Here is a 24,388-nt window from a genome sequence, read left to right as displayed (position 1 = left end):
TTTCAGTCTTGAGGTTTGTGCGGCATAATTGCAAATCCCTGCGGCTGAAGGTCTTGCAGGATTATCGTCGGTTTTATGAATTCACTTCATTATCCACTTTCGAAATCTAAATTTTAGAGAGTATTTTTGAAGATACGGTGCTCGAATTCTGAAAACTCGCATATTTGCTACCGTGAAAAACATAGTTGGCGAAACTACACGCAGCACGATAAACGTGATTCGGAGGCGGCTGCGTTTTTATGGAGGAAAAACGCTAAGGCGCCCTTGTGCTGTGCGATGTCAGTGCACGTTAAAGATCCCCAGGTGGTCGAAATTATTCCGGAGCCCTCCACTACGGGCAGCTCTTTCTTACCTTCTTTCACTCCCTCCTTTATCCCTTCCCTTACGGCGCAGTTCAGGTGTCCAACGATATATGAGACAGATACTGCGCCATTTCCTTTCCCCCCAAACCAATTATTATTATTATTAAAACGTTTAAAAGGTGCGAAAGAAATTTTCCTAAGCAGCTAAAAAAGAAACATGTACAATGTGAAAACCGACATTACGATCTGAAGCTAGAAATTCAGAAACTGCGGAATGGAAGACGTTGTCTAAAATTATGCAAATATAGTAGGGGTTGGATGAAAGGAACGACCATCCGGTTAGGACACTTCCGGCTACTATTCCGGCCCCACACTCTACGTCGCTCGCTAGACAATTAAACGAGCGGCGCCTCCCGTCACCAACCCGAAGGCTCTACTAAGAGCGACGATATTATGCTCATATGGAGCGGACCTGCCAGGGCCTGCTCCTGAAACTGTCGCTGGCTCTGTGTCCAACCGGACCAAGTGACTCGACGCAGGTGAAGGCAGAATACCTACCACTTTTCACAATCAAACAACAGTTTCCAGACCTGCTTTGTTTGGTTGTACTGCACTAGGACTAAACGAGAATTTTGTTACCAGCACTTCTTTTTTAATTGCTAAGGCTGTGTGTTCTTATGAACTGCTTCACCGCGTGCGAAACCGTGTGGTATTTCTAGCGGCTTTTGTGACAATACTCACATACCCGCTAGCCCTTAATGCCAGTTTCTGCGCGTTTTTTTAGCGCTGCTTTTTTCTATCCTGTTTTATCCAGCCTGCGTTGCCTTTATTCGCAGTTTCGCCCAAAACTTCATTTCACCGTTCGTTGCTCGTTTCCAGCAGCCGGCCTCATTAGTTAATACAGGCAGTATCAATCAAATATGCACTTTACGTGCAACGTATGGCGATCAACTGCTGCATTTAATTCGGGACGACCCACGTGCACTAGTTCAGCCACAGTTATTACCTTCCACTTGTGCAGCCCCCAGGGGCGTCTATGAGTATGCTGTAACAGTTTCATTCCCTATACTCACGGCCAGAACACTGGGGCGCTGGCAGACGATGCAAGTGCCCTGTGCTCCCGTCATACACACTTCGTCTGTCGTCGGCCAGCGCTTCAGTGTTCACAATGTCAAACCAACTTGCCCAGCAACACACCTTAACCACGGCCAACCTTGAAAGCTAGCAGTTGTCTCTTATTGCGTTTTCAAATATTCCCGGAACTCTTTGCAATGCCGTACGCAAGTTCAGCCCTGAGCGTGGCCCTGGAGATTTCTGCCTCCTCTGTTTTAGATGTATGTGAAGCAGCAATAAGAATGGCGGGTTGGCGATACTTCAAGCCTGCCTCTCTGACGCCTCTACATATGTCGTCTTTCGGCAAAAATGTAAACAAGCGAGGCCACGGAGGAAGTGTTGCACAAAGCAGCCTGCCAGAGTACCTTGTATCGAATGTCGGCCAACAACTCTGTCAGCTGGTGGCTGAAGCGTTTCAGCCGTTCTTCGTTGCGCAGAACTTTGGTGAAGTTGGCGTTGTCCTCCGCTTCGCCGCCAAGCGTCGCGTAGACGGGCATCGGTTTCCCGCGGTGCTGAACGCTGCGCTGCTGGCCGGCGAGCCGCTCCGCGAAGTCGGCGTCTACGTCGGGTCGCTTCCACTGGGCGCGGTCGTGGAAAACGGCCAGCGAGGAGTGGACGATCGACGAACAGAACTCGTGTGGCACGTGGTCAGCATGGTACACAGCGTCTGGACGATAATACCTGCGCACAGGAATGTGCATGATCCATAGGCGTTCCTGAGATTTTCTTCACCTGCTAGCGATTGTTTCCTGCAAGAGGAATGCGTGCGGGTTTCGGGCCGATAGCAAGAAGCAGCGCAATGTAGTGAGATCAAGTGAAGAAACAGTATATATTTAACGCCATTAGATTACAACTGGCACACATATCCCGCCGACATCCTAGACGAAATGCACTGAACAGGCGATAAAGGTAAAGTGACCATGCGACGTCGTCGCAACCTGCCCATCTTTGCAGTTGGCAACCTGGCCTCCGCACTATAGCAGCCTGGAAATCTTGGCACGTGGCAATAAAATAATAATTGGTCTAGATAGGTCACGTTATCTAATGAAATCATAAAAGCCTGCATACCGGCTTGTGAGCAACCTTGCTGCTAGACGGTATCATAGATAAGAATTAAAATGGCAAATCAGAAAAAATAGTACCGATCAAAATATTGACACTCTCACAGCATAGAGTATATTGCTACTGCAGCTAGCAGCAAAGTTATGACGATCGTTGACCGCGAGAAGTTCAATAAACTGGCGCAAACGCTCACAGAAAAGGCAAGAGAAGCTGCGTCAGATATTCAACCTAATGATTTTCGATTCCTTTCTTGAGGTGACTTAATATTTCTTGTATTTTTCCCAAGTGTAACTTGGTAAGGATTTCGAAAGCAAGTGTAGTGGGGTGCGGACAGTGCCAACTTAGACGTAGTTGCACGAGCATCAAAGCAGCTTTGCGCAACTGCGCGGCTGCCACCAAAGCAAGTACATCCACCACCCGGCCTGTAACTTCCCCATGAAACCTTGCTCGTGACACCCATAGGCCCGTCAATGGCGTTAGGGCTCTCTAACATAAAGTTCTTTAACCCTGAAACCTTTAAACCCTAAAATTTACATCATTATGGGCCGAAGTTTCGTATTAAGAGGGTTGTTAGCTATGCTCACATGCAGCTGTCATCAGTCTTGCGTTGAGTACACCCTTTCACAGCCGATATTCACGCCCTCTGTATTACATCTTGGTCAGTACATATTTATTGCAAACGTCTTGACGCAGTCAGAATTGTAGTGTAGCATAAGGGCAATTATCTTCGCAATACTGTTAAGACTTTGCGATACTAGTGCGCGAAGATATATCAAAGACCTCCAAGGGCTTTGTGCACGTTTCTATTCTTTTGTGCTAATGGGCCCACATCAGTAGCTACGCATCATCGTATTACACAGCCGCAACTTTAGAACTCCGAATGTATGCCGGCCTTTGTGAGCAATACCCGGAAGAAGCGATGAAGGCAACTCTTGATTACGACTCCTGCTGAGACGACACTTCGAATGTAGTGAGAAGTGGTTGTCATCATTTAGATGTTGGTAGTCATGCTATCTAATACGTAAGAGGTAATCCCGGTGAGGTTCTCAGGTCGTTTAATCGAAGGAGATTGATGCGTGTTGCGATTTTTCTTTACGAAATTACGCCTTCTTTCATAAAACGAATGCTCAAGCGTACAATGAACGCCGGTTTCCCGCGATTCAAGCTCAAACTTTCCGCTGAAAATCAGGAAGTCAGCTCTGATGGAGGTCTGAAATATAGCGAAGACGAAGTGAATGGAGACAACATTAATAAAAAAAGAGAGGTGTTTGTACCACGTAATAACGGACGTTACTTTCGTTAAAAGGTGGGCATCCTTGTCCAGGAAGCTCGAAAGGTGTGCTACGAGGCAGATGAAGTGAAATAATTATGCAGTTGCACAGTAAGAACCAAGGTGCTTGGGCCTTCACGGTTTTTGCATCTATTAGGCTGCGTTGGAAGCAAGCATTATCTCTATAATATTGAGTGCACGTTCTTTAAAACCGCGTTTCCATTCCTCTACGCAGCGCCGCTCCAGCGCTTTAGACAAGTGTGCTCACCTCTGTACTTTTTCTCGGTCTCCACTGTGTTTCCTTCAGTCTTTATGCTGGCCTGCTCTTCCTCCTTAAAGAAGTGTGCAGTTACTGGACTACGCTGAGCTGTGTTTGAATCCCCGCATTTTTACTCCGCATCTCCTAGAGTTTTGTTCCTGCTTGTATTCGCAACTTTACATCATTACTCGCTAACTAGAAGTCGGAACGACAACTGGCGATTTAGTCACGGCATTGAAACGCGCGTTTGGTATCCGTAACTCTTACGCTCTAAAACGGCATATTTGTTCTATACCCGTTGTTAGGCCGTCGCGTGATGGGCAAGAAACGAAAGTTCCATTTTGTGTGCCTTAAGGGCGATTACAGTCATTTTTCCTTTTCAGATTCCTTAAGAGTACGCACCCCACAGAGAATTTCGGTATCAAAAACCTGAGCATCAGAAAACTTTTGCAGCGACTATGGTCTTTTGTTTAAACCATCTAATTCGCAAGACTTCTTGAGCTATGTAGTCATCATGTCAACATGTAACCTCAAATTTTATGTTTCGTGATCATGACTTCATCATGGTTTCATCTTCTTTGAGAGCCGTCATTCACAAATGAAGTTCTGCTGGTGATTTTGGTATTATTCACAGATGTTTTCGTGCTCCTGTAACTCATGCCTGCCCTCAAGATGCAAGCTAGCGGGCTAAAATTTCAGTGGGGCTTACCGTCCGGCTGTATCTCGCTCGAAATGGCCGTAGGGCAATTCGATTGTGTGGGTAGGAATGCGCCGAGACGTCATTGAATACGTGAAGTATCTGGTCCGCAAATGGCAATAGCATGTTGAAGAAGCAGTTAATACACACTAACTAATGAACCAACTAGCAGGTCAAGTTTTATTGTAATTGGAAAAAAAAGAGATGAGCCAGTTACAGGGCCAGATGTAAGCAGCGCGTCAGTAAGTGAAATTTTCAGGCTTTTTGTTTTTGTTTTCTTTGCGTTTCATACAATTCGTAAACCCCTACCCCTTACTTCCGTTTAAATGAACTCTCGTTTGGCAGCCGCCTCATATTTTGATGCAGGCGGTCAATCTCAACCTGTCCTAGAAACCCAAAAGGTAAAAGGTGTACAAAACCGGTGAACTCGTCTGCGAGCTGAACATGACTCCCCCACACGTTCCCTCGGTAAACTGTTTTTCTCCATATTTTGGTGCATTGCGCTTGACACGAACATCTTTAAAGAACTATTTGAGGGTTGTTTGCTCAGCGGAGTTCTGTGTGATTCAATAAACCGTGCTGGGCACCCACAGAAAGCACCAATGAATGGTTGCGTAATCCTCCGTTTAAACGGTATTTTATAAAACAACGGCTTAATTACACGAGAAACAAGTTCAGCATTATTAATGATGTCATTAAGTGCGGTCCTAATGAAAACATCCTGGCCACCTGCACAGAACTGAAGCGTTACACAAATGAAGCGGTTGACGAAAATTCCAATCTCAAGATTCCTCTATGCGAAGTGAGGTTGGGGCACAAGACAAGGACCCCTGCCTGTACCAGTGAATAAGAATGCACGGTTTTTGCACTTCCAGAAAGGCCGGCAGCGCATGAGAATCAACCTCTCTATATGTTGGGCTCGCTTAAAAGATATTTTGCCTTGCGAGAGGTCTCGCGCAGCTCACTCTGCACACGGTATATTTGCACACACAGGCTACGATTTAGGCGCGGGCATTGAAGTCCGACTAAGGTGAGATGGATGGCCATTATAGCGTTCATCTTCAATAAGGCCCTCGAATACACACCGTAAACTAAAAGTTTAAGCATATCAGCCACCAAGTGAGAGTGATGCCGCGGAATAGCCTAGTACTGCCGCTATCATTTCTGCCGGGCAATGTTGTGAGACGTGTAACATTTTTCCAGATTTGTGAATTAGTTCGTTTTTTTTCTTTTCTACTCTGAGCCGGAAAATGTACCTGCAATGGCTCCTTCAGATGTCATATAAGTTGCATTTCAGCTACCTTGTCATACCTGCAAGTATTGACATCTATAATTGATTTCCGTGGATGCTACCACTTAATGAGAAAGCAGTCCCGCACGTTATTATCAGCAATGTAAAATCTGCGTGTTATGATACTAGGCTACAGTCATTCTTTCCATTCCAGTTTTTAGTGGGTACATTGCTGGTAGTCAGAGGACGCGGACTCAAATTGAAATAAATTCTCTCCTTCAACTTTGACTATGTGGGAAGTTCAAGGTTAGTTGGCTAGCCTTGGTGCAGTGCAGTCAAGTTTCAGTTCAGAGAACAACGAAATTTAACAAGAGTTCTCAGGTTGTGTTGCTTGTCCGAACAGAATATTGAAGATGAAAGATGGTGTGGAACCTGACTAAAACCGACGTTATATTTCTTCTGAGATGAACGTTACACCAAGTTCCAATCAATCAATCAATCAATAAATCAGGTAGGCAGGCAGGTCAGTAAATAGATCAAAAGTGAATTTAATCAACCATTTCAACGAAGCATTATATAATCGTTTTTAAAAAATGGCTGTTCGTTCAATCAAACGTTTCAGCAAAGCTGAAAAGGGAAAAAAACTGCGCAGACACAAATTGACCGCGTCCGGCTTACGAGGCAGCAGTAACAAAATAAACCTCATAATCATAAACACAGGTATTGTATTGGGCAAAATAGAATGAAATACAGACACAACTATGGCAATATAGCAGCAATGTTTTGTTAGTAAGAGAAACAATTTCACACATTATAAATCTTTTATTTATTAGATGCAAGCCTAAAACAATGACTTAATGGTTCGCCGAACCCAATAAGACGCTTTCAGTTTTAGAAAGGTATTAAAAGTACACCTAAAAGCTTTGAAGTTTTTGTCTCTCTCAAGGCACGGTGGCACCATCGAGATGTACCGCACCAACCCGCCTTTAATTGTCTCGCAGATTTGGCTCGAAGTGTTCCTCAGCACAACTGCTGGACCTAGCAGCCCCATCAGCCAGCATACCGAAGATGACCATTCTCGTATTCACCCACGGTTAGCCACCATTTCCTACTCGGCGAATACACGCTCCGTGGAAGGTGCACATGGCTCGTTGACTTCGCCCCCAAGTTGCTCCACTACATATTGCCTTCCGAAGCGCGGCTCGGCCATTGAGCACGCGGCACCATTGAGATGTTCCACTCCAACTCTCTTCTGTTTATTCAGCAGGTGACAAAACAACAGGGAAAATGTATTCGCTCTAATGACCTCATTTAAAATGTACTGCTGCGCCATTGCCTCAGTTATTAGTTTGATGTTGTTGCGTTCTTCAAAAAAACTAGTGTTACTTTCCGGAGATGTCGGCTTGAACCCGGGCACCTACCTATATGTCACAGACTGCAAAACATTGGAAAGGTATTCCAACTGAGATCAATTAGATTAAAAAGACACGGCTGACAGATAAAGAGGGTATGTAAAGCGGGATTTACGGCACCGGTAGCCGTCAGGAACAGCGCAGTGGCTTATTGGTTTGGCAGCTCGCAGTCTGTTGGACAGCCACCCTTCTCGTCTTCGTCTGCCGGTAGCCGTTCAGCTCAACTTCTTCATACAATCTGACAGCGGCAGGAAAATGGAAGCCAATATGGCGACCCAAGGGGACGAAGGGATAGCGGGGTCATAATATGGCTGCAGGAGTTCGACATGACCGATCTCACGTACACGGCGCCGAGGTCGCTGGAGTGGCGTAAAGGTTCGACGAGATAGTTTACAGGGGAAGTCGGTTGGATCACATGATAGGACAAGGTAACAGAGCCAGACGTGAGCACCGGGAAGGAAGGTGTGGACAGGTTGGCTTCTGTCGCTGCAGGCTTTCTTGTGAAACTGCTGTTCCTAAGTGAGGGCGGCATTCTTGGCTAGCTAGCGGCATGCTTCAGCGTGCCGGGCAGCTACCAAAACCGAGATTAACTCCTAGATATCAGGGCAGTAGGGCAGTATACGTCGAGCAGAGAGGAAGGCTCACCGCTATACAGGAGAAAAAATGGGGAGAATCTGCTGTTTGCTTCAACAGCGGTGCTCTAGGCATGTGTAACAAATGGTTGAATCTGGTCCAAATATGAAAAACCCGAGGCGATGTACAGTGAAAGGATATCACGCGGTGCGCGATTGAAGCGCTCGGTGAGCCCATTGGTTTGAGGACGGTAAGCGCTGGTGATATTCATTTTGGGGCGCATCAAAAATTTCAGATAAGGTAGGTTTTCCCCTATCGCTGAGAATTGCACAGAGTGCCCCACCTCAAAATGACACCTTTGGTTACAGGCGCGCAAACAGACACAACACAAGGAACAAAGACAGCACGGAGCGCCTGTCTGTTTTTGCGCCTCTAAGCAAAGATGTACAGTTACCAACTTGGCCAGCAAGGCGTCCTTTTAAACCTCAAAATGAAGTGCCGAAAAAAAGGACGCGATATCAGAGGAGGTTTCCCAGTAGCGACTAAGGTGATCGACGGCCACGATTATCCAACGGTTCCACGCTGGTGAGTACAGCAGAAGCCCGTAGAGATCAATGCCGACATGACAAAATGGTGGGTCTGGACAAGGAAGAGACTGACGTGGAGAAGGCGGATGTGGGGGAGGAGGCTTGCGACGCTGCCAGTCGGCAAACGCGAAGGTATACATGACACACCAACAGAAGCGCTGTCACAACCATTCGTTAGTCTTGAAAACATCCGCATGACCTCACTCGGGTTCGTTGTGGTAAAAAGTGCAGATAGCACTCGAAGGAGGCGAGGTATGAGATGCAGCTGCTTACGGCCGTCTAGCATACAGTTATACGTCGTTAGAGGAGACGGTCGCGAAGAGTGACGTCGTGCAGCGCCTGACGGTGTGAGGGGCCGACGAGGGCGCCGAATTGACGAGGAGATCGATGAGGAATGTCAGCCACGGGTGCTTGTGTTGTTCTGAAGGCACGTCGTTGATGGACAGGGAAGACAAGATGGGTCTGGAGGCAGGTGGGTAACAAAACGTCAGGCGGCAGGGACGAGCGGGAAAAAGCGTATGCATCAGTGTGTATGCGCCCATTCGGGTAGGTGACGCGGATAACACATTTCTGAAGTCGAAGCGGGCAGCAGGCTAGAAGACCGGTGGGGTCCTTCAGTAAAGATAACCAGTAAAGAGAGCGGTGGCCCCTGACAACATCGAATGAGTGGCCGCAGAAGTACGGCCAAAATTTTTGAAGCGCCGAGACGATGGCCAAGCATTCCTTTTCGGTGACCGGACAATTGTTCTCGGTCTTGGTTAGTCCGACTTGCGTGCATAGCGACGTGTTCATTAGTGCCAGATTTTCATTGGGCTAGACGAACGCTGAGTCCGGCGTTCCTGGCGTCGGTGTGAATTTCAGTGGGCGCAGCCGCGTGAAAGTGGACTGATAAATATTACAGGCGAGATATGTACGGTGCGTAATGTTGCAAACGTAGTGTCGCAAGCCGCCGACCACGCAGAAAGATCGCTGCGGCCGCCGAAAAGTTGCGTCAGTGGGACAATGATGATCACAAAGTTGCGAGCGAAACGCTAAAAATACTAGCACGGCCAATAGCGCGGCATAATTGCTTGATAGAAGCCAATTTCGGGAACGCAGGAACAGAAGATTAGCTGGGTCAGAATTGTGACCTGGCCCGTGCTGAAATGGCACTTTTTGAGATTGAGCAGCAGACCGGCGTCTGTAACGCACATAAAGAGCGTCTCAAAGCGAGTGAGGCACTTAGTGAAGTCGGAGTAAAAAACCATGACGTCACCCAAGTACTGTTGTGATCGGAGGCCGAGACAGCGGGAACAGACGAGCCAGGCATGCGTCATCGAGCTACCTTGACCAAATCCGCTGTAGTTCAGAGAAGACAAGAAACGTTCGCGTGGAAGCGGCTTCAGGTGACGGCAATGCCGTGAACTAAGACATGTAATCCCTTTCGCCGGTGATGTGGAATGCGGCGCTTCTAGCTCACTGTGCTCTCCAGTGGACCGGCGGAGGAGACCCCGAGCTGCGCCAACCCATCGCCCGCTTGCTCTTGAGAGCCCTGACAAAGCGGGAGAGGACACGGCTAAATCGTCCTTCCCTCCGGAAGAGTTCACCGGTGTCACCTGTGAGAACTCTTTTCTCCCTCGTAAAGAATCGCCGCATAAGGAGCCAACGACCTTTTGAACCTGGTCGGCCCGTGGGAAGCCGCAGTCCGCGACCGCAAGGCGCCAGGATTTCTTCTTGCCTGTGTGTGTTTCTGTGCGGTGTGCGGCGGTCACGTGGTGAGGGCGGAGCCTATGAAGAGGCTAAAGGCCCATTGGACGCTCGACCAGCTACCGTATTCCCTGGCTAGGTGCTTGCGGACAATCAACTGTATTTAAGCCGCAATCTGGCGTGTTTCAGAGCACTTCATTTCCAACTTTTGGTCTCCCTGTTTATGTTGTAAATATGTAAAATAAACGACCAAGCGTGCTAATTCTCTTGAAGGCTTCCCTTCGTATTCTGCCAACTTCGTTCTCATGAGGTGAAGACCTCGGTCCCGATCCCAAATCATATTAGTACCAAATACATGTGTTCGACTTCAAACTACGAATAATAGTGTCCGTCATGCTGTCAAAGGTGGCGGGCGTGTTACATAGGCCAAACCATGTGACATTAAACGCATAGAGTACATTGTGAGCGATGAAAGCTGTCTTGAGCCGATATTCGCCGCCATCGAAACTTGCCAGTAGCCAGACTAAATCAAATGAAGAGAAAAACTCAGCTAAACGTAGACAGTCAAAGCCGACATCTACGCGTCGTAGGGGGTATGCGTCCTTTCGAGTGATTGCATTCAGGCGTCGGTAATCCACACATAATAGAAGAGATACGCCTTTCTTCTGTACACAGACGACTGACGAAGACCAGGGGCCGCTGGAGGGTTGAATCACACCTCTGTGGAGCATCTCGTTGACTTACTGGTAAATACGAGGGGGTGCTGAGAAGTTCCTTGCTTTGCCCCCTTTCATGCCGAATTGAAAGATAAATTTGGTACCATAAAAAGAATGATACCTCTTTATATAACCGTGCAAGTGGTGGACGTTTGCGGGTTTGAAAACTATTTTTAATTTCAACTAGAATTTGAGATGGCAGAGGCAGAAGCAAGTTCCACGCCTATGGTGTTACGCGTCGTCATGAAATTTTTGTTCCAGCAGGGAAAGTCTGCTAAGGATGTTCACAGTGAGATGTCACAAATATTATACGAGAAGTATCTTTCCTAAAGCATTGTCAAAACCTAGGTTGCTCACTTTAAGACTGGGCATTTATCTATTGAGGATGAGCTCCGTAGAGTGTGCCCAACAACCTCAATAGACACGGCAACAAGCGATGCTCTCCATACGCTGTTTTTTGAGGATCGGCGAATATCCGCCAGAAAGATAGCCCAGACACTGAACATCTCCCGGGAGCGTGTTGGTTTGGTTATTACCAATATCCTAGACATGGAAAGCTTTAAGCGAATTGGGTGCCGAAATGTTTTAACAGAGAACAGAAGCAGGTACTCATTGAGGCATCTATAGCTATTTTAACCCATTTTAATGGAACAAAGGACTTTAAAGAGCATTAGCTCTCACTCATGATGTTTCGAGTTTTAGTGGGGTCTGCTACCGCCTGAGATCGCAGCGCCATCTGTGGCAGCAACTAGAAAACAGCACACCTCGCATGCCCCGCCGCGGTGGCTCAGTGGTTAGGGCGCTCGACTACTGATCCGGAGTTCCCGGGTTCGAACCCGACCGCTGCGGCTGCGTTTTTATGGAGGAAAAACGCTAAGGCGCCCGTGTGCTGTGCGATGTCAGTGCACGTTAAAGATCCCCAGGTGGTCGAAATTATTCCGGAGCCCTCCACTACGGCACCTATTCTTCCTTTCTTCTTTCACTCCCTCCCTTATCCCTTCCCTTACGGCGCGGTTCAGGTGTCCAAAGATATATTTTATTTTATTTATTCATACTGTAAACCCTCTGCATGAGGGTCATTACAGGGAGGGAAACATATACAGACACAAGTGCAATTCTCTTCGCTAAAAAAAAAGAAACACTCAAATGCACAGAATTACAGATTTGCACAGCAATCTTCCAGGAACGCGTTCACACCTATCACAAATTTTTCTACATCTGTTTGGTCCACAACGTCACTTGGTAGTTGATTCCAAATTTCTACAGCATCGGGAAAAAAGGAGTAGCGATAGACATCAGTACGTGTAATAATAGGCTGTAATACCTTACTATGATTTTTCCGAGGGCAACGCTTCAGGGGAGGTGTAACATAGTGATGTTTATTAACTTTGACTTGATCATTCATTATCAGAAAAAAAAAGTTTCAATTTCTGCTTTGTTCTTCTTACTTCTAGTGATTCTAACTGACACTCTTTTAGCATTGCTGTGACTGAATCAGTGCGGCGGTATTTAGAGCATATAAAACGTGCTGATCTCCTTTGCAATCTTTCCAGTTGCCGTTTTAAACCCTTTTGATGAGGACTCCACACTGCACTTGCGTACTCTATGATTGGCCGCACGAACGTCTTGTACGCAATCAATTTAATTTCTCTAGTCGCATTCGGCAACTTCCTCCTCAGGAAGCAGACCTTCTGGTAGGCTTTTAAATAGACATTTTCAATATGGGTGCGCCAGACAAGATTATTTGTTGATGTCACTCCCAAGTACTTGAGACACTTTACTTGATCTAAGGAATTTTCACCGATATTGTATCGTAACATCATAACATTCTGCTTTCTTGTTACTTGCATGTAATTAGATTTTTGGTAGTTTATTTCCATACCCCATTACAGGCACCACGAGTTTAACGACTGAAGACACCTATTTATGTTCATCTGATCTGCCGGGGAAGCCACAGGAGAGTAAATCAAACAATCATCGGCAAAAAGTTTCATTCTGACAGGCGATTCGACGATAGCAGAAATATCATTTATATACAATAAAAACAAAAGCGGACCTAAAACGGAGCCCTGTGGCACCCCCGACAGAACTTCACGCCTATCCGATACTGCACTTTCTATTTTGACGAATTGACAGCGGTTACTTAGACAGGCCTGAATCCACAGTACTATATTTTCAGCGAATCCTAATCTGCGTAGTTTAAAAAGAAGTTTATGATGCGGAACTTTGTCGAAAGCCTTCGAGAAGTCTACACAGACCACATCTACCTGCTGACGTTCATCTATAGCCTTGCAAAAGTCGTTCACTGTTTCAATTAACTGCGTTACTGTCGAAATGCCGGTCCGAAAACCATGCTGAAATGGACACAATAGGTCATTTATTTCCAAAAAATGAAGGATGCGTTTAGCTATTATGTGTTCAAAAACCTTGCAACGTACGGAAGTGAGTGAAACTGGCCTGTAGTTTTTTACAAGAAGTCGATTATGCCTTTAAATACCGGAACTACTATTGCGCTGCGCCAGTCACGAGGTAAAGAATGATCCCGCAATGACTTTTCAAATAAAATTTGCAAATAATATCATAACAACTCAGCATACCGTTTAAGGAATTCCGTCGGTATTTCATCGGGACCGCTCGATTTCTTCGGGTCCAGAGACAGCAGCTGCTCACAGATGCCCTCCCTATTGATGCGAATCTCGTGCATTGAGTATAGCAACGGGTAAATTGTTGTATGATCACTCTCAATATCATTGTCATCCCTACTAAAGACCGACTGGAAGAAATCATTAAACCGATTTGCAATATCGTTTTTATCAGTCACCTCATCGTCCCCACCCATTACCTGTGTGATTGCGTTCTTTTTCGCTGAAAAATATCGCCAGAACTTTTGTGGTGAGCTTGTGAGAAAATTAGTCAGTGTTGTATTGAAGTAAGTTTTTTTCGAATCTAATAACACTGTTTTGAGCTTCTTTTTGATGTTTGAAAGTTCTGTCGCTCTATTTTTTTTTTGCTTTCGTAGCCTTTTTACCTTGCGCTTTAACTGAATGATCTCTCTAGTGATCCAAGGATTGAGCTGCTTCGATTTCTTTGAGCGAGTGGGAACAAACCTATCAATGCAATATTTTAGTGTGCCCTTAAAACGTTGCCACAATTCCTCGACACTTTCATGGTGTGATGCAGTCGCAAACTGATTCAAGTTTTCTTCTAAGACGTCTAAGATAGACGTATCGTCTGCCCGGCTGTAATCTTTTTCCCGTATTAAAACATGCGATTTTTTGCGAACTTGTGTGTTCAACCGCACATTCAAACAGATCATCTTGTGGTCAGATAATCCCGGTTTGACAGATATAGTGTGGTCTGCCAGTGTAGGGGATAAGAAAACCAAGTCCAACAATGACTGGGACCCCGATGTAACCCTTGTAAAATCCTTTACTATTTGCTTAAGGTTATGAGTAAACATAATTTTCATTACTTTATTCGCACTGCTTATTTCTAGATTACCTGTTGACAAAGCTTCCCAATTAATATGTGGCAAATTAAAGTCGCCAGCCATTATCAGTCTGGTGTTCTTATTTACATGAGAGTTAAGGAACAAAAGCAATTCATCCAAAAATTCAGGAGATGTAGAAGGCGGCCTGTACACAACACCTACTAAATGTACAAGGTTCCCACAAGAAACCTTGCACCACACCATTTCAGAAAGGCTGCAGTTAAGAGCGACTGCAGATACTGTGCTTTTCACAACAATAGCCACCCCGCCTCCTCTAGAATTTCTATCCCATCTAAAAACATGGTAGCCTGGTGGGAAAATGCTATCGTTACTAATTCCCTCATGTAACCAGGTCTCGGTTATTAACAATAAGTCAGGGTTCTCGAAAATTAGCAAATGTTCTAAATCAGTTGTTTTGTTTGCTACACTGCGGGCGTTTAACAGAATAATTCTGAGCTATATTTGCGAGCAATCGCTATGATCATCAGAATCTGCAGTTGATTTGGTCGGGGATAGCGAACTATGACCAGCAGACTCATCGTTAACTTTGGGTCGTCCTATCTTATCTTGGTGGGTTCGGTACAGACAACGCTCTTGTCGTTCATGATCCCATGCGTAAATGGTGTTGTTAATCATAAGTTTATCATGTATCAGTTTGACCTTTGTTCCGTTATCTCTTTCTGCTTTACTACACAGATACTGCGCCATTTCCTTTCCCCAAAAACCAATTATTATTATTATTATTACACCTCGCATTGAGACTTGTAGCGCCGTCTACAATATCATTGTAGAAACAACCACCCGCCGCGTGCCAAATATGACGTTATGGTTCATAATGAAAAACAGCGCAAGGAACGAGACGAAAACACGAAGGAAGAAGACACAGACACAGACGGGGGTTCAACATGGTGTATAGATGTAGAACTAGGCGAGTATGACGTCAGAGGACGAATTGGTGGCGTAGTTGCACCTTCTGGTATCCGATATGGCGGCCATTAAAATCGGTTGTGCCCTCCCATTCCTTTTCCCCTCACCAAAAAAAAAAATTCTATAACATGGAGGAAAACTCCGTTACGCGACCGCGATGCTTGCGTACATTCGTTCCCCTATATATATTCCGACAACAAGGGCCACCCATTTGGGCACAGTTATGTAGCGAATTTGGTATGCAAATAAGACCCTATGGGTTGTGGTATAGAAATAAGACCACAATTAAATAATAGGCAAACATTGTATACATGGAATTACTAATTGAAGCGCAACCATATCGCACCGCAAGCCGAATTCTAGGCCCACCTTGACCTCCCAAACGAAGAAAATTTCGTTTGGGACGTATCTTATGGGGGTGTAACTCGACAACGGGTAGACCTGCATCGTATTTCTCTGATAGATGGCGCTAGGCTTAAATCGTTCCGCTAGGCGGCGTGCGTGCACGCGTAGCCGACACGACACGCGTAGTCGACAGTTGACAGCCGTTCAGTGCGGAAGCTTGTTTTGATATTCTTCAGATTACGCGCGGTGACCGGCACCGGACGGACGGACGACTGCGAGAGCGCCATGACTACGACAAATAGATGACTTTTTTCTTTTAATATTTTGATAGCTTAGATTTAGACTTCTTTTAGATCTAGGCTAGTTAGGTGAAGTGCTCGGGAAAGAGCCGGTCAGTGACCTAACGGCCGGGTCTTTTCCGGCCGGCAGCACAGATTTGCAGGGCTCATTTTTTAGTTAACTAGTTTAGACAGGCAGTTAGTGTTTCTTTTCTACGTGATCTGCTTTTGTGGTAGGCAGAATTTTTTTTCAAGCACAGGGTTGCATGTGGTTTTTTTCTGTTCTAGAATTTTGTGGTAGTAATATTAGGGTGCTGCTACTATGGTCAAGCAACAGAAGGTTAAATGCAAAGAGTGTGAGGCGTCGGTACATTGAAGAAAACGTGGTTTGAATCTGTAGAGTAGGACGAAGGCGCGGATTTTATGCGCAAGGGCTGCGTATCAAGCGCACGCCTGGACAGGGCTCACGAAGCACACACCAGGCTTGCGTTAGGTATGGATGCTCTAGAAAAAGAGCTACAGGTAGAAAGGGCAGAGCAGCGCAAAGTCCAAGAGCAGCTTAGTGAATTGTTGGACGCAAAGATGGCTGACACAGCTATGGGAGGTCCCATTGGCGGATATTACAGCGCCATCCACGTGGATGGGACCTGCTCTTGTATGGACAGCTATAGGAAAGTAAGTCGGCCAGGTTCAGACAGGAACACCTGTAGGCAGAGGTAGCAGCTAAGAAGTCTGGAAGCAATGGAGACAAAGGAAACAGGCTAACCCGAAGGAATCAGGTCAAAGTCAACGATAAGAGGCAGCTTAATCCGGAAGTTAGGAGGGAGGAAGGGAATACCCTAGTGCTTACCGGTGGTAACTCAAATATGAATAGGTGCAAAAGAACTATAAAGGAGCATGTAAAGGATGGTAAGAGGGCAGCAGTAGGGGCATTCCCAGGCAGGGCAATGGACGCAGTAGTGAGAGAGACAAACATCAAACTTTATAAGAATGTTGCAGGGTGGAGTCTGGCAGTGGTAGCGGTGGGGCTAAATTATGTCTTGAATGATGAAGCCGCACAAGTCGTTGAAAAATTAGCGGAAGGAGTGGACGATACAGGGGCGATAACAAAGCAAGTGCAGATCGTGGTGCGCACAGTGCCGGAGGTACAAAGACGGAACGGAGAAATTGCCCAGGACGTTGTGGCTGTTAATCGGGAGATACGCAAGTTAAGCCAGGAGAAAGGCTTTGAAGTGGCAGGCATAAACAGAGAAGTGCATAGAGCAGGCTTTGGTGGAGGCTTTACACGAGATGGCATCCACTTTAATGGAAGGCTAGGAACCGAGATTGGCTGGCGCCTGACTGGCCGGGCAGTACCTTTTTTTAGGGGGTCCACTACGGCTCAGAGCGCAGGGTAGGCAGACACAAAGTAGAAAGTGTAACAATGGAGACTGGCGGCAATAATACGGCCACTAGAAGGTCCAGGAAGAAAACCACAAAAAGAAATTCAACACCAGGGTCAGGTACATAAAACATACAAGAGAGCGAAGTGGTTAGAAATAGAATGGCAGTTAGACAAAGAAGTAGGTATATACGCGCTATGCGAGACGCATATCAGGGATCTAGAAGAATCACCGTTTATTGAAGGCTACGTCTGGGGAAGGAAGCAGCAGAACAACCACGGAGAAAAAGGGAGGAAGAGTAGGTATGCTGATACATCAAGGAACAAATTGGCAAAGAATAAAGTCAGGTTACGAGGAACATGTCTGGACATCAGATACAATTGCCGATTAAAGGGCATGACTAGGAGTAGTTTATATAGGGATTGGGGACAAATTCACACAAGGAAACAGGGATCTAGTTAAGTGTCTCAATGATGATATAAAGCAGTTTGGAGAAGGCGCCGATAGTTTTCTGCTGGGTGACATAAATGGCCACATCGAGGATGAGGATAGATACAAAGATTGTAATGGGAAGTTAATGCTACACTTCTGTGATCGGCACAACCTAGTTATTGTAAGTATAGAAACTAAGCGTGAGGGATAAATCACGTGGGAATCCCGTAACAGGCGAACGACGACTGACTACTGCTTAATGTCGCAGGGGATGTAGAGCAAGGTCGCAGTAGTGGAAATAGACGAAGAAGGGAAGTACAGTCTCAGAAGTGATCATAAGTTTGTTAGTCTACAGTTGGGAGCCCTGCTCAAAAGAGAACTGCAGGGAAGTAAAAAAACAGTAGGCAAAATAAATGACGAGCAAAGAGAACAAATAGCAGCCAGCTTAGCCGAAGCAATAGAGAAACTTCCCATAGAAAAGTGGGATTTTAATTAGTTATAACTACTCGATTCATACAAAAATAAAAGAAGTAAAACGCAGGAGAGGAAACAGGAAGCCACGAAGTTGGTGGAATAAGAAAATAAGAGAGGACATAGAACAAAGACGGTGTGCATAACGGGAACAGAGAGAAGAAAGAGGGCGCAGTTATCTGAATACAAATTAGGCCAAAAATGGGAATATTTTCGACAAAAGAAACAATGACTGCAGGCCCTCGTCCAGGTTAAAATAAACCAGTCGTCTGATCGCTGGCTGGCTGAAGTTCGCTATGCAAGTAAATGGGGGTTAAGAAACTTTTGGAGCCATATAAGCTGGCTGGGCAAAGCGAATCTCAGAAAGCAGGAATGGTGTTAAGGAGCAGGAGGATGAAACTACAGACGCTTTGCATGAAACTGTCACGAAAACGGTCTTTGAGGATATACTTGGAATTACAAAGACAGACATTGAAAGAATTCATCGTCTGGGCAGACCAAGTAAAGACAACGAAACTAGACCTAGGTCTATAATCTTGAAGTTTCTTGACTACCGAGACAAACTTAGCATTCTTAAACAATGTTCTAAACTAAAAGAGTCCGTTTTCTCCATTGGAGAAGATTTTTCGCTTGCTGTCAGGAATGTTAGGAAAAAATTATGGGACCGCACTAAAGAACACCGTGATAGAACAGAAAAGGTATCTCTGGTATATTACAAAGTGAAAATAAATGGTCAGCTCTTCACGTGGGATAGTGAGAGCAGTGACAGTGTTCCAGTTAAGCCAAAAAACGAAGATCAAAACAACACTGGAAAGCCAATCACCAGGAGCAAACGTCAATAACTGTACTCAACTTAAATTCACGCAGTATTACAAATAAAACACATGAACTTGAAGCTATTGTGCTGGCCTTTAAACCCGATATTGTCGCAGTTACAGAGACATGGTTACACAAAAACATTTCATACCGTGAAATTGTGTACCCGCCGCGGTGGCTCAGTGGTTAGGGCGCCTGACTACTGATCCGGAGTTCCCGGGTTCGAACCCGACCGCGGCGGCTGCGTTTTTATGGAGGAAAAACGCTAAGGCGCCCGTGTGCTGTGCGATGTCAGTGCACGTTAAAGATCCCCAGGTGGTCGAAATTATTCCGGAGCCCTCCACTACGGCACCTACTTCTTCCTTTCTTCTTTCACTCCCTCTCTTATCCCTTCTCTTACGGCGCGGTTCAGGTGTCCAACGATATATGAGACAGATACTGCGCCATTTCCTTTCCCCAAAAAACCAATTATTATTATTATTATAAAATTGTGCCGCCGGGCTACACAATTGTAAGAAAAGACAGAGAATCAAAAGGAGGGGGCGTCGCTCCGCTTATTAAAGGTGACATAAAATATTCAGTCATGCCGGACGTTCCAACAGTTGAAGCAGTTTGGTGTAAGATTTATCTGACAAAGGGTATCGCGCGCGTTGGCGCTGTTTATCGGCCACCAAACGCAGAAAACTCGTATCTAGATCCCTTGTTTGATTACATGTTAAAGCATATGTCTGGCAGCAGGATACTAATGGCAGGAGATTTTAACTTTCCAGAAATTGACTGGAGCTCTCTGGGTTCAGGAACTGTGGCAAGCTCCATAATGCTTGATTTTTTATTCGCATTTAATCTAAGTCAGCTTGTTTCCACGCCCACTCGCATCCAGGGAGCGTCGAGAAGAATTCTTGACCTAATATTTGTTACAGACCACTTCCTCCGCGGTACAATTAACATTCATACACATGAAGGCCTTTCTGACCATGAACTGGTGGTGTGCACCTTGCCCTTACCGAATGTCATCCGCTCTCATCGTCCATTTAAAAGTGTACACGTATTTAATAGAGCAGATGACGCAGCCATACTTACATACCTTGCTCACGAATTTCCAGACTTCTATGATCGCTGCACCAACGAACAAACCAGCATAGACGAGGCCTGGCTTCAATTCAAAGCTCATATTGGGCATTGCATTGACCGTTTTGGACCCTTAACAAAAAAGGTCATCCGTAAGCAAAATCCTTGGATCACGCGTGAAATAATACATACGAAGCGCAAAATAAAAAGGCTACGCAAATCTAACAAGTTAAGAGCTGTCCCAGCCTACCAATTGCGGATCCAGGAATTAACAAAGTCACTTAAGAGTAAAATTAAATGCTCGAAAGAACGTTTCTGCAGTAGTACTTTAAACAATTTTATCAAAACAGCCCCGTAAAAGTTTTGGCATTACATAAATCAACGTCCAAACCCTCATCCGCCGGTATCCCCCCAGGAAGGCAGAGAAAAGGCAAACTCAATCAACCGGTACTTTCAGTCAATTTTTACGCCAGACGACAACCAGCTTCCTGAATGCAGGCCCAGCACTACCGCCCACGTCAAACTGCCAGACGTTCCTATTCTATCTGAGAGCGGACTGTTATCACTTCTGCTGAGTCTAGACGAGAAGAAAAGCAACGGACCGGACGAATCCCAAATGCTTTTCTAAGACGGTATGCGGAACCAGTCAGTAAATTTCTTTCTCTTGTTTACTCAAAATGACTCCGGGAAGGCCGTTTACCATCAGAATGGAAAATAGCTAAAGTAGTCCCCGTGCATAAGTCAGGCAACTCATCTTCACCGACTAATTATCGCCCCATTTCACTGACCTGCACGTGCTGTAAATTACTGGAGCATATAATACTTAGATACATGACACAGTTTGTAGAAGAACACAATCTACTTAATTCAAACCAACATGGGTTTAGATCCGGCCTATCTACCGTTACCCAGCTAATTGAAACCCTCCATGACATCGCATTAGGCATAAATAATAATAATAATAATAATAATAATAATAATAATAATAATAATAATAATAATAATAATAATAATAATAATAATAATAATAATAATAATAATAATAATAATAATAATAATAATAATAATTGGTTTTTGGGGAAAGGAAATGGCGCGGTATCTGTCTCATATATCGTTGGACACCTGAACCGCGCCGTAAGGGAAGGGATAAAGGAGGGAGTGAAAGAAGAAAGGAAGAAGAGGTGCCGTAGTGGAGGGCTCCGGAATAATTTCGACCACCTGGGGATCTTTAACGCGCACTGACATCGCACAGCACACGGGCGCCTTAGCGTTTTTCCTCCAAAACGACCAGTCACAAATTGATGCTATTTTTTTAGATTTATCAAAAGCCTTTGATCGAGTGTTCCACATGAAATTGTTATTTAAACTAGAGAACTTATTTGGAGACGGCCTGGTTCTTCGCTGGATTAGTGACTATCTTGCAGATCGCTACCAGTTTGTGCAGCTTGGTGAATGCGTTTCAGATACGGTTCCTGTTCTATCCGGCGTCCCACAGGGCTCAGTACATGCTCCGCTTTTGTTCCTACTTTACATTAACGACGTAACCAGGGATATCAATGTCAAAGTTCGCCTATTCGCAGATGATTGCGTGATCTATCAAGAGATAAAAAATTCCAATGACCAAGTAAACCTTAACAACGCCCTGAATCGTGTCACGCAATGGTGCAATAAATGGCAGATGATTATGAATCCAGACAAAACAGTTTCCATGACAATTAGCAAGAAGAAGACACCATTAAAATTTGAATATCGCCTCAACAACGTCCTACGTAAAGTGCAGGAGTATCGGTACTTGGGCGTATCGATAACATCAGATCTTAACTGGTCAACGCACGTTCGAAACGTCACAAAAAAGCTACGAACAAACTATTTTTTCTCAAACGTATGCTGCGTCATTCTGCTCCTTGCACTAAGCAACTCGCATATGTCACCCTCATTCGTCCAGTTCTTGAATATGCCAACCTAGCTTGGTTTCCGTACGTGAAAAACGATGTGACCATGTTAAAAGGCGTGCAGCGCAAGGCTGTTCGTTTCATGTTCAACAGATACCGCCGCACCGATTCCCCAACTGAACTACTGCATCTCGCAGGCCATCCGACGCTGACTAACCGAGCCAAGGTACACCGCTTGATGTTCCTATTTGAACTGCTTAACAATTCCTTTAAGATTGATCCCTTAGCCTTTGTTAGTATCAACCGTTCTAGAAACACATGCCACCAACACGCTCTCACAATAAAGAAATTTTCGTGTAAAAACAACGCCTTTCTCTACTCCTTTTTTCCTCTCGCAGTGCGCGAGTGGAACAAACTTGATCCAGTAATTGCACAACAAAGTTCGCCTGAAAACTTTACCCAGCTTGTAGAAGAAGCACTATTGTGGCCAAACGCAGAGTAAAAAAACTATTGTATGGTATCTGTGTTATTATCACATTGATCATTTTGATTTCATTGTTTTGTGCTGCATTACTTGCATGTATTTTATGATCCTCATTTTACAAATTGTGTACTTACCATTGTTATTTATGTATTTTGAAACACAGTAAGTTTTCTGTGTTGCCTCTTGCCTACCTTGTACATATTCCTTGACACGTCCTGTATTAATGTAACCAGTCGATTGTGCAGCTCTCTCTGGTATAATTCTTTGTTAATAATACTGTAAAATTATTTTTCTATACCCACCCCTGTTACAATCCCTTTGGGGATTGACAGTATATTTAAATAAATAAAAAAAAGATTCACGATGCCGAGGGAAAATGTTTAGAGGGAGATGGCGCTGTGAACTACATTGCGTCAGTTATAGCTGACATATTTAGAAAATATGGTAAGGTAATCCCCCCAAATGAGGGAGCAACACAGGATTGCACAATACAAGAGAGCTTAGAACTGACCAATTTTAACTAGAAACAGGTGTGAGCAAATGTTCCAAAACGCCCGTCCGTAGGGATACACGAAATTCCAGTCAAGTTAATGAACTTAGCCCAAGACGCAAGGAAACGCAGATAAAATCATTGGAGGCAGTCACAACAAATAAGCAAATTCCGCACAGCTGTAAACATAGTAAAATTAATTTGATTTATAAAGGGAAAGGCGATAAGACGAACATAAAATCATTGCGACCGATTACGATAGCATGATTTTTATACAAGCTGGTGATGCAGGCGGTGAAATTAAAAATGCAGTCATGCGTAGAAAGTAATATACTACTCAGAGAACTTTAGAACGTGTTCAGAAGTGATTGGCGCATAGATGATAGCCTGTTCGTGCTTACCCAGTGCCATGAAACAGCTAAGCCGGAAAACAGACCTTTGTATTTAGCCTTCCTTGACATAAGCGGTGCATACGACAGCGTGAACAGAGAACTCCTGTAGAACATTTTAAAAGATGAAAGTATCGTTCATTAGGTAATTGATTTTCTACAGGAAACATATCGAGAAAATAAAGTTGAAATAACATAGGAAGGAATTAGGAGTACGCCAACTGTCGAGGTACACAAAAGATTAAGGCAAGGTTGTCCTCTATCAGTGGTGCTGCTCATGCTTTATGTGATAAGTATGCAAAGAAGGCTACAAGGGTGTGGTTGCGGGCTAGTTTGTATAACATTGCTGAAAAGGGAACAGCGCGAACACAGGACGAAGAGAGGAACGCACGACACAGGCGCTGACTTACAACTGATGTTTATTCGAAAGGTGCACACACATAAATAGTATCACGGCAAGCTATCAGCTGAGTCAACGTCAGGGGCGGTGTAAAGGGCCGGATAAAAGCGATAAAACCTTAAAAGCTATAAAAGTTCCAAAGATTTAACAAGAAACGATGCCCGTGGGAAGGGTGACATGAGAGAAAGCAAACAACAAAATGCAGGTGAAGGATGGAAGATGGGCATGCGGCAAGGTAAACAGCGGGAACGTGGCTAACACTTGGTGTAAAACAGTTAGAAACTTAAAAAGCGAGATAAAATCACTTGTCTAGATAGGCAGTCTCCTTAGACATCAGATTGATGGATGCACTGCTGACACACGTGTCGCCTCGGTTTTGAATTAGGAAAGCTTCATGTATCTCACGTGTGCCCTTTTCGTGATATCTTTTCAGGACCTTTGTCTTGTCCAGGGCTGGCAAGCAAGAGCATTTCTTGCAGTGATTGGGCAAGTTGCTGCCTGTGCCGGTACTTATTGAAGTCAAGTGTTCCATCAGACGCTCATTGATACACCTTCCTGTTTGCCTAATGTAAGACACACCACACGATAGCGATATCTCATGCACAGGGGAAGTTGC

The 24,388-nt window shown here is 45.0% G+C and overlaps 1 protein-coding gene across 1 annotated transcript in view; it reads right to left on the bottom strand.

Annotated features, from left to right (window-relative positions):
• LOC144133809 (uncharacterized) overlaps positions 1-24,388 on the bottom strand; it is a 137,063-nt gene that overhangs the window by 37,616 nt on the left and 75,059 nt on the right. The window contains exon 5 of the mRNA XM_077666903.1: positions 1,781-2,096. Within this exon, the coding sequence (XP_077523029.1) occupies positions 1,781-2,096 (316 nt within the window). The remainder of the gene's footprint in view (positions 1-1,780; positions 2,097-24,388) is intronic.

Source organism: Amblyomma americanum, chromosome 5, assembly GCF_052857255.1.
Source record: "Amblyomma americanum isolate KBUSLIRL-KWMA chromosome 5, ASM5285725v1, whole genome shotgun sequence".
Lineage (NCBI taxonomy): Eukaryota > Metazoa > Arthropoda > Arachnida > Ixodida > Ixodidae > Amblyomma > Amblyomma americanum.
Note: the sequence above shows the minus strand (reverse complement) of the source record. Positions and strands in the feature narration are given on the sequence as shown.